The sequence below is a fragment of the Salvelinus alpinus genome, chromosome 25 (assembly GCF_045679555.1).
Source record: "Salvelinus alpinus chromosome 25, SLU_Salpinus.1, whole genome shotgun sequence".
NCBI classification, from domain to species: Eukaryota; Metazoa; Chordata; class Actinopteri; order Salmoniformes; family Salmonidae; genus Salvelinus; species Salvelinus alpinus.
In genome coordinates this window covers 39,215,417-39,226,907 of record NC_092110.1, presented here as the reverse complement: position 1 = coordinate 39,226,907, position 11,491 = coordinate 39,215,417, and the positions used below count along the sequence as shown (strand labels likewise).

General features: G+C 41.0%; 1 protein-coding gene across 1 annotated transcript; it reads left to right on the top strand.

Annotated features, from left to right (window-relative positions):
* The first annotated feature begins 4,036 nt into the window (after window positions 1-4,036).
* LOC139553954 (delayed-rectifier potassium channel regulatory subunit KCNS3-like) lies at window positions 4,037-10,041 on the top strand. Its single transcript, XM_071366762.1, has 2 exons — window positions 4,037-4,285; window positions 5,796-10,041. Exon 2 carries the CDS (start codon window positions 5,891-5,893, stop codon window positions 7,400-7,402), a length of 1,512 nt encoding a protein of 503 aa, XP_071222863.1. The 5' UTR covers window positions 4,037-4,285; window positions 5,796-5,890; the 3' UTR covers window positions 7,403-10,041.
* The last annotated feature ends 1,450 nt before the right edge of the window (window positions 10,042-11,491 follow it).

The window sequence follows — 11,491 nt, the reverse complement described above, 5'->3', positions numbered from 1 at the left end:
TCTTTTTGTTGCATGTTTTATTTGTTCCACTTTTATTTGTTAATTGGAAAGAGGTTTATACTGGACTTACCAGGAGACTTTGAAATCCACCTTTACCTGCTGGTAGAGCACCTATGCTAATCAGAGAGATTGTCTTAATGTCTGAATGAAATTAACCACTGATGTAAACAATGTTGAAGGAATTTCATCTCCCGGAATGAGCTTGGTCTGAGTTTGCCAAACTTTCTTATAAATTTTGCTTAGGGTGGCAGGTAGCCTAGTGGTTAGAGCATTGGGCCAGTAACTGAAAGGTTGCTGGATCAAATCCCCGAGCTGACAATTTAAAAATCTGAACAAAGCAGTTAAAACACTGTTCCCCGGTAGGCTGTCTTTGTAAATAAGAATTTGTTCTTAACTGACTTGCCTAGTTAAATAAATAATTTGGTCATGTAATTAATGTCAACAAGCACGTGATGGAAAATGATTGTTTCATACAGATACTCCCTCCCTGTTTTGTTTTGTTTGTTGCCTTGGAAACACAGCCAACTTCAAATCAGGTTGATCAAGGTCAGGCTGGCAACAGGAGTGGGATCTTTGCCTAGTGTTTCTGCCACCTATGGTCCACAATTGGTATCACACAGAGAATACATTTAAAAAATTAAGAAGGGGACCTAGTCAGTTGTCCAACTGAATGTATTCAACTGAAATGTGTCTTCCGCATTTAACCCAACCCCTCTGAATCAGAGAGGTGCGGGGGGCTGCCTTAATCGACATCCACGTTGTCGGTGCTCAGGGAACCGCCTATATTTGAAGTGTATATTCACTAATGTAGAAGACTAGGTCAAGTCATTTTAATTGTTGAGTCCATTTTCCTCCAGGTCTCAAAAAGCAGAAATCAATCTCGTGAGTATTTCTGGTGAGAGATATATGCTTTTTCTTTATCCTACTGGGTTGATCCGGAGCTGAACGGTATTTTGACACACTTAAAAAGGCTCCTAGTGGCGAATGAGGAAAACATGAAATGCATAAAATATGGTTGATTGATATTTGTGTGGATACATTTGATTTATTATTTACATGGGTAACAATATGAACAGGGTTATTAAATTCCACAGAACAGAGAACACACAAAAAGCTAGAATCAAAAATTATTGCCGCATGCAGCACAAGAAGATATGGAATATCAAGTAAGTTAAACATAACATTATGACACAGACAATAATACTTTTAAAAGTGAAAAACATACATTTATACATACAATAATAGTCAAGTTTGAACACACCTACTCATCCAAGAGTTTTTCTTTATACTGTGTTCTACATTGTAGAATAATAGTGAAGACAAACTATGAAATAACACACATGGAATCATGTAGAAACCAAAAGAAGTGTGTTATACCAGTCATTAAAAGTATTCAACTAAATAGCTGATTGGCCAGCTCAGCCAATGAGCCAACGTGATGTCAGTTTATATGAGGACATACTGTAGCTAGCATTTTTGAAAAAGTCTGAGATACTAATTTGAAGTGTGTTTTAAAGTGTTTTGTCTCCAATTTATGCTTTGGTAATAAATACGAGTATGGGATGTCAACAACATTATTTGGGTAGGAGTCAACAGAATATGAACTTTTAAACGTGAGATCTTCACTTGACAATTACTTTAAGTGCATCTTTTGCATGCTGAGATAATGGATACCATCTCTCCTTATAAACAATCTTGTTACTGTGTGGTATGGGTGTAGTGTTGTAGTATTGTTATTACAGTCGATGGGGAGATGATGCACCTGTTAAAACAACCATCGCTTGTGGATACCAGAGACTTTTTGGTGACTGTAGAAGGCTCTGGTAGATAGCATTGCATGTCCCATGTTAAACCTGTAGATGGAGATAGAGGCTAATGTATGGAAGCTGCCTTCTCTAGAGGACAATACACTAACCGCTCTTGCCCTGCCCTCTACTCCTACCCTCTGTATTATCAAGGACCCCGGTCATAAACTGTTTTCAACAGACCAGAAGGTGATGTTAGCGAATAGGAAGACAACAAACATGCTGCCCGCAGCCACTTGTTTTGGTGAACAGCTGAAGGATAGTGCTAGAAAAATGTAACCACTCAAATTTATAGACGATGGAGTTTTTAAAAGCAAAGGCTGGCCATCCACGAGATAAAACGTATAGTTTGAACCATGTTTTGAAGCTATACAGTGTTTGTTTACACCACTACCGTTGTCATGGTTTTTGTTCCGGAGCTGTAGAGCATCTCGCGTGATAAAAACGCGTTGTGCAGCAGCACATGTTGTGCTCTTCTGTCGAACATGCGAGGATGTCCCTGGGGAGAAACAGTGTTCATTGTTTGCAGTAATTCCTTTGCTATTGTAATATCACAAATGGATGTGGCTTTTTCACCATTAAGAACTCCAGCTTTAATTAATAACCTCTACAGGATCGGCGTCCCCCCCCCCCCCCCCCCCGGGACGGTTGAGCTAACGTAGGCTAATGTGATTTGCATGAGGTTGTAAGAAACAAAACAAAAATCCCTGTACAGAAAGCTTAAATTCTTGTTAATCTAACTGCACTGTCCAATTTACAGTAGCTATTACAGTGAAAGGATACCATGCTATTTTCTGAGGCGAGTGCACAATTATGAACTTGAAAATGTATGAATAAACCAATTAGGCACATTTGAGCAGTTTTGATACAACATTTTGAACAGATATGCAATGGTTAATTGGATCAGTCTAAAACTTTGCACATACACTGCTGCCATGTAGTGGCCAAAGTCTAAATTGCGCCAGGGCTGGAATAATACATTATGGCCTTTCTCTTGCATTTCAAAGATGATGGTACAATTTTTTTTTTTTTTAAATGCATGTTTTTCCTTTTATTATCTTTTTACCAGATCTGATGTGTTATTTTCTCCTGCATTAATTTCACATTTTCACAAACTTCAAAGTGTTTACTTTCAAATGGTATCAATAATATACATGTCATTTTTTTTATTACATTTTTATTTCACCTTTATTTAACCAGGTAGGCTAGTTGAGAACAAGTTCTCATTTACAACTGCGACCTGGCCAAGATAAAGCAAAGCAGTGCGACACAAACAACAACACAGAGTTACACATGGACTAAACAAGCGTACAGTCAATAACACAATAGAAAAAAAGAAGGTCTATATACAGTGTGTGCAAATGGCGTAAGGAAGTGGGCAATAAATAGGCCATAGTAGCGAAATAATTACAATTTAGCAGATTAACACTGGAGTGATGAATGAGCAGATGATGCAGTGCAAGTAGAGATACTGGTGTGCAAAAGAGCTTCAGGCTTCAGGTCCTGAGCTACAGGCAGTTAGATTTGGGTATGTTGTTTAAGGCGAAAATGTAAAAAAAATGGATGGATCCATAAGAGGTTTTAAGGCCCATGAGATAGTTTCTACCCACAGGCAGTGTGGATTCTAGCTGACTGAAAGTCTGATGATGCATAGGCCTGTTTCACTTTGCTACTTTATTTATCTGCTTGAAAAATATGTTCTTTACACATGACAAATGAACTGGAAACTTGATTCAACCAAAGATCCCATTTCTATTGGTTTACTTTTCCCAGTTGCCAGTTATCCCCAGTCTTGCCACGGTTAGTGCTGGCTTTGCTGTCAGTAGATTGTGGAAAGCCCCCAGATGAGTCTATAATAGGCGATTCACTCATAAACAGAATATATTTCTATCGTAATGTTATGATAAAAACATAGGTAGGCTCATGTCATAAGAAATATGCGGAAAATAGGACTAGTAACGGTATAGCATTTAATATTATACAGCATAATAATTGTCCTATACTATGATATTGGTCATGTTTTTGGGGTGAATAAGCAGTCGAACATATAAGTAGCCTAAACATGAAAGATTTGTCAATGTCAACTAATAACAAGCCCTCGTGCAAAATGCTTTGTCTTGTTTTTGGAGTTGTAAATTCAGCATTTCTTGCACGTTACGAGTTTCAAATTGAATTTAAACCTTATATCCTTGAAATGCGAGATCTCACTTCGATTTCTACTCAGTTTATTTGCCGCGTGCGTCGGCTCATGGGACGCAGCGCGCACGCCACTAGAAAATGGACCAGAGAGTGACGCATTGATCCTGCCCTCGGCCACTGAATCACTTAGCTCCTCTTCTAAACGCCCGGAGCATCCCGGCTGAAACAGTGTGATGAGACATGGAAGAAACAGGAGCGCGAGTTGAAGCGCAATTCAGCAAAATAAGTTTGCCAAAATGTATATATTGCCTCTGGAATAATGTCATTTAATATAAAGACAGGTAGGCTATGTGACTCTGTTGAGTTTTTGATGTTTGTGGGGAGTCTACCATTAACTTTCTTAGATTGTGAACTGTGCTGTTGGTTTTATTATAGTTTGTATTGTGTCGCATTCACTTCAGATGAATGCATTCAACTCTTCTGAATATTTCGAATTATTCATTATTAAATTGATTTAGGTACGTTCTTGGTCTTAACTGCTTTTTATAATTTTCTCTCTGGGTCTGTTATATATATTTTTAAGATACAATTAATACATGAAGAATCTCAAAGAATTGATCTTTTATACTTTTTAAATCGGATTTAAAAAAAATGTTGGATAGCGTGCGTTTAAGAAGCACAGTTTTTGTAGCATGAATATGGGATATTTATTGTTTAAGATCGTCATTTTTTGTTGTTGCATGATATCTTAATTTGGGTTTAAATGAACCCAACACTGTGGAACAGATAATGTAAGCTCAATGATAAGGCACAGTACTATACTGAAAAAAAAGTATAAACGCAACATACAACAATTTCAACGATTTTACTGAGTTACAGTTCACGTAAGGAAATCAGTCAATTTAATTAAATTCATTAAGCCCTAATCTATGGATTTCATGACTGGGCAGGGGCGCAGCCATGGGTGGGCCTAGGAGGACATAGGCTCACCCACAGGGGAGTCAGGCCCAGCCAATCAGAATACATCTTTCCCCACAAAAGGGCTTTATTACAGAGAGAAATACTCCTCAGTTTTATCAGCTGTCCGGGTGGCTGGTCTCAGACGATCCCGCAGATGAAGAAGCCGGATATGGAGGTCCTGGGCTGGCATGGTTACACGTGGTCTGCGATTGTGAGGCAGGTTGGACGTACTGCCAAATTCTCTAAAACAACTTTGGAAGTGGCTTATGGTAGAGAAATTAACATTAAATTATCTGGCAACAGCTCTGGTGGACATGTTTGTAGTCAGCATGCCAATTGCATGGTCCCTTAAAACGTGAGACATCTGTGGCATTGTGTGTGACAAAACTGCACATTTTAGAGTGGCCTTTTATTGTCCTCAGCACCTGTGTAATGATCATGCTGTTTAATCAGTTTCTTGATATGCCACACCTGTCAGGTGGATGTGTTATCTTGGCATAGGAGAAAGGCTCACTAACAGGGATGTAAACACATTTGTACACAACATTTCAGAGAAAAATTCTGAGATCTTTGATTTCAGCTCATGAAACATGGGACCAACACTTTACATAATGTGTTTATATTTTTGTTCAGTATATAATGTTTTATAAGATACAATTATTTCTGATACAGTACACCAATAATGTACTATTTGTTTGGTGAGTTTCAGAACCAAACTCTATTGTGCAAGAAGTATTCATTCACACAATGTATCAAACGAGGGTAGCTTTCTTATAAAAGTGTGCAAATAATTTTGTTTTCATCTTGATATCACGGTTTGAAACAGATATAGTTTAATAATGCTGTGATTTGTGTCGGTCACTGATGTCTACATCCTGTTTCCTTGTGTAGGTGATGGATCCTCAGCTGGGAAGTGACCTGAGCCAGCATTGAGCAGTGACCTCCTCTACCTTCTTGTAAGGCACCACCCATGCCACAGTTCCACCATGCAGTACGGCCAGATCCTTCACAGGCGCGGCCCGGACGATAGCTTCCTCAACCTGAACGTGGGTGGCTTTAAGCAGCGCGTGGAGCGCAGCATCCTGCAGCGCTTCCCCAGGACCCGCCTGGGACGCCTGCTGTGCTGCGTCTCTGAGGAGGCCATCCTGGAGCTCTGCGACGACTTCAGCCCCACCGACAGGGAATACTACTTTGACCGCAACCCGTGCTTCTTCCGCAATGTCCTCAACTTCTACCACACGGGCAAGATCCACCTGATGGAGGAGCTGTGCGTCTTCTCCTTCAGCCAGGAGATTGAGTACTGGGGCATCAAGGCGCTCCACCTGGACTCCTGCTGCAGCAACAAGTTTCAGGAGCAGAGACAGTTTGCAGAGGACAAGGACTGGGACCGGAGGAGTGGTGAGCAGCAGCAGCAGCAGCAGTTTGGGAGCATTGACTCGTCCATGGAGGAGCTCTCAACTATGGACAAGGACCTGGAGAAGTTCGAGGGTACCTGGTGCTCGGAGGTCCGCAAGAACATCTGGCTGCACCTGGAGAACCCGGGCTACTCGTGTTTGGCCAAGGGGATCGCCGTGGCCTCGCTGGCTGTGGTGCTGACCTCCATCGTGGCCATGTGCGTCCACAGCATGCCTGAGTTCCACCAGGTGGACCTCAACGACAAGGAGATTGAAGACCCGGTGCTGGCCATCTTCGAGGCTGTGTGCGTCATCTGCTTCTCTGTGGAGTTCCTGGTGCGGCTGGCAGTGGCGCCGTGCGCCCGTAAATTCATGAGCGACGCTCTCAACATCATCGACTTTGTTTCCATCGTTCCCTTCTATGCCACACTGGCCTTTGAGACAGTGGACGAGGAGAACGAGGAACTGGAGAACGTGGGCAAGGTGGTTCAGATCCTGCGACTGATGCGAATCTTCCGCATCCTCAAGCTGGCGCGTCACTCGGTGGGGCTGCGCTCACTGGGTGCCACGCTAAGGCACAGCTACCACGAGGTGGGCCTCCTGATTCTCTTTCTCTCTGTGGGTATATCCATTTTCTCTGCGCTTATCTACTTTGTGGAGAAGGAGTCAGAAGAGTCGGACATAACGACCATCCCCGTAGGCTGGTGGTGGGCCACTATTAGCATGACAACAGTGGGCTACGGCGACACCTGCCCGGTGACGGTTGTAGGGAAGCTGGTGGCTACCATATGCATCGTCTGTGGGATACTAGTGGTGGCCCTGCCCATCACCATTATCTTCAACAAGTTCTCCATGTACTACCAGAGGCAAAAGGCCATGGATGCCAATCAGAGCAATAATGAGACCGACCAATGCAATAATAATAACGACATTAAGATCCCCGACCCCAGTCTAACATACTTTAATGTCGGCGACCAGTACACCTTAAAGATGAACTCATTCATCACCAATATCTCTGTCAGAAGCAGCGTTGGCAGTGAGGAAGACACGGACGCGTCGAGCATCCAGGGTGGAGAGACGACTTGTATCCTGAGGGACACTTGAGAGCTTAACTTACTCGACTTAAACCTTTTTTACTCATTGAGGAGCATACTGTAGGTCATCCACAAATGATCTTATTATTTTTTTTGTTCCTTACATGAGTAGTTCCATCTCTGCAGATCTTCTCCAGGTGTTCCTTAGTCTCCCACGGTTTCCTTTGCCTTGTGGGTTCCGTGTCGGGGACTGGAACAGTGGATGCTGTCTTTCTTACAGTGTGGCCACAGTTGAGAGCAGGGAGGTGAAATAGGGCCACCCTGTTTTCACCTGAGGCTTCTTAAAATAAGCTGGACATGGCAATAAGCACTTTATGGTTCTCAGGGTGAAAGTGAGCTGTATCTCTTCACGCTCTCCTCCTTAGACACTGTGATCTCTCTACACTCTCCTCCTTAGAGACTATGATCCATTAGGCCTAAAAATTGGCCTGTTTTTCATCCATGACCTGAGAACCTACTTTGAAGTTGAGCAGTTTCTGTTAACATTTCTTTTGAATCAATATTTTTTTTTTGTCCAATCATATGGAACAAAACAGCCATTGTTTGAAACAACCCACTGGGCACACCACGTCATTTCAACATGGATAATTAGGTCACATTTGGTTGAGACGTTGATCAATGAGATTACAAGCTATATTCACCCACTCAAAAAGACAGACAAAAATGTGTTGCATTTCCAATGTGTTAGCACTATGCCTTGAACCATCTAAATTCACAACCAAATTCCAATGGAAAAACAATGTATGGTTTTTGGTTTATTTGTCACCCAAATGTTTATCACTGCGCTTTCAACTATTTAAAAGCACAGCAAAGTTAAAATGGGAAAACAACAAACAGATTCATGTGTTGTCACTGTGCTTCATCTAATAGCAGAACCAAACAACCAGGACTGCATGGTGATCAATGGCGTTTGAGATTCTGACAGATTATTACAGCAATGTGAAGTTCTCCACTGACCTGCGGTGACCTTTGCATGCCATCTTGAACATGCCGCTTTATATGATTACATAAGTAGACATGTATAGTTAGTCACCTCTAAATGTGGCCATGGATGTTTTACTCATTTTAAGGTCGAATGTTACATTAGTTTGTAAAACAGCCTTAATAATTTTAGGCTATTTACTGTCTTACAAAAGTGATATTAAATTGTGTTTGGTTGAGAACGCAACCAAATATCAACATTTGGGGGAGATATATCTCAAATCAAATCAAATCAAATCTTATTTGTCACATGCGCCACATACAACAGGTGTAGACCTTACAGTGAAATGCTTCCTTTACAAGTCCTTAACCAACAATGCCGTTTTAAGAAAAATAAGTGTTAAGTAAAAAATAGATCAAAAGAATCCACTGCTGATGGTTCTATCTGAGCTACTGGTTTAGTCTGGCTTTAATTCCTGGTTTAGTCTGGCTTTAATTCCTGGTTTAGTCTGGCTTTAATTCCAGTTAGTCTACAAATGAATAATGGATATGTTGGATTCTTGTCTCCATCTCAACCAAAAATCCAAGTTAAAGAATAGGACTAAATCAAACTTTAAATGTAACTTTGATTTGATTTAATCCTATTCTTTAACTTTAATTTTTGGTTGAGATGGTTGAAGTGAATGCGACATATCAATTATTAATTTGTAGAAAAACTAGAATTAAAGCCAGACTAAGTCAGTGGTACAGATGGAACCATCCAAGCAGAAGATAAATATCCTTGACAACCAAACACAATTCAATATCACTAAATATCATTACACTTGAAATCACTCAGAGCTTGAAACCTTTAGCCTATTGTGGGGCGGCAGGGTAGCCTAGTGGTTAGAGCGTTGGACTAGTAACCAAAAGGTTGCAAGTTCAAATCCCTGAGCTGACAAGGTACACAGCTGTCTTTCTGCCCCTGAACAAAGCACTGTTCCCAGGCCGTCCTTGAAAATAAGAATTTGTTCTTAACTGACTTGCCTAATTAAATAATGAAAAAATAAATGGTATTGTCTATTTTTTAGTGACATTTTCTGTTGAATTGAAACAATTGCTGTTGATGACTGCAAATGCTATACAGTATAGACCTAACTAGCATAATTTATGATATGAGTATGCTCAGATTTAATTAAACTTCCCCACTGGGGAGCCAGGCCCAGCCAATCAGAATGAGTTTTTCCCCCACAAAAGGGCTTTATTACAGACAGAAATACTTCTAAAGCTTTTTGTGCGTATGGAACATTTCTGGGATCTTTTATTTCAACTCATGAAACCATGGGACCAACACATTACATGTTTATATTTTTGTTCAGTGTATTTTCCACATAGATTCCACGTCACAATACATTGACAAATGATGTTGAAACAACGCTAATTCAACCAGTGGGAAAGAAGAAAGTGACTGAAACAGAAGTATATTTTGTACTTCATGGCATGCTACTGCATTTCTGTTCTATGCTAATAGTTGAAAGAGACTTGTGTGCTTTAAGGATAAAGTCAGCATAGGGGGATTGCTGTAATAAAGTATGAGCTTTAATAAAGTAATATAAAGTATGACCTTTGAAATTGTACAGCTGTGGCTCGTCTTTAAGACACCATCGCATCAATCCAGAGTTTTCTACTTTGGCGTGCCACATACAGTGCATTCGGAAAGTATTCAGACCCCTTTACTTTTTTCCAAATTTTCTTACGTTACAGCTTTATTCTAAAATTGATTTAATAATTGTTTACCCTCATCAATCTACACACAATACAATACATAATGACAAAGCAAATACATTTAAAAAAAAAAGAAAGTTTTGCAAATAAATAAAAAACTACCGAAATATCACATTTACATAAGTACTCAGACCCTTTACTCAGTACTTTGTTGAAGCACCTTTGGCAGCAATTACAGCCTTGAGTCTTCTTGGCTATGACGCTACAAGCTTGGCACAACTCTATTTGTGGAGTTTCTCTCATTCTTCTTTGCAGATCCGGGTTCTGGCTGGGCCACTCAAGGACACTTCAGAGACTTGTCCTAAGCCACGTTGTCTTGGCTGTGCTTAGGGTCATTGTCCTGTTGGAAGGTGAACCTTAGCACCAGTCTGAGGTCCTGAGCACTCTGGAGCACATTTTCATCAAGGATCTCTCTGTACTCTGCTCCGTTCATCTTTCCCTGGATCCTGACTTGTCTCCCAGTCTCTGCCGCTGAAAAATATCCCCACAGCATGATGCTGCCACCACCATGCTTCACCGTAGGGATGGTGCCAGGTTTCCTCCAGACGTGACGGTTGCCATTCAGGCCAAAGAGTTCAATCTTGGTTTCATCAGACCAGAGAATCTTGTTTCTCATGGTCTGTAGAGTCTTTAGGGGCCGTTTGGCAAACTCCAAGTGGGCTGTCATGTGCCATTTACTGAGAAGTGGTTTCCAACCAGCCACTCTACCATAAAGGCCTGATTGGTGGAGTGCTGCAGAGATGGTTGTCTTTCTCCCCCGATTGCTCAGTTTGGCCGGGCGGCCAGGTCTAGGAAGAGTCTTTGTGGTTCCAAAATTCTTCCATTTAAGAATAATGGAGGCCAATGTGTTCTTGGGAACCTTCAATGCTGCATCATTTTTTTGGTACCCTTCCCCAGATCCGTGCCTCAACACAATCCTGTCTCGGAGCTCTAGGGACAATTCCTTCGACCTCATGGCTTGGTTCTTGCTCTGACATGCACTGTCACATGTTGGATCTGATATAGACAGGTGTGTGCCTTTCCAAATAATGTCCAATCAATTGAATTTACCACAGGTGGACTCCAATCAAGTTGTGGAAACATGTCAATTTCGAGTCCCATAGCAAAGGAGTACTTATGTAAATAAGGTATTTTTGTTTTTTATTTGTCATAAATGTGCAAAAATTTCCAAAAACCTGCTTTGACATTGTGGGGTATTGTGTGTAGAATGATTAGGACAAAATGTATTTAATCAATTTTAGAATAAGGCTGTAACCTAACAGAATGTGGGAAAGTGAAAGGGTCTGAACTTTCCGAATGCACTGTAACAATCAGTTATGGCATGTTTACCTGTTTTAGTCATAAAATATTTCCCATATCAGTTAGCCATGCCAGCAAAGGCACTGCTCAGCAAATATGACAGGCACACATACAG

Coding starts and splice junctions, on each gene's coding strand:
- LOC139553954 (XM_071366762.1), top strand. CDS start 5,891: ATGCAGTACGGCCAGATCCTTCACAGGCGCGGCCCGGACGATAGCTTC.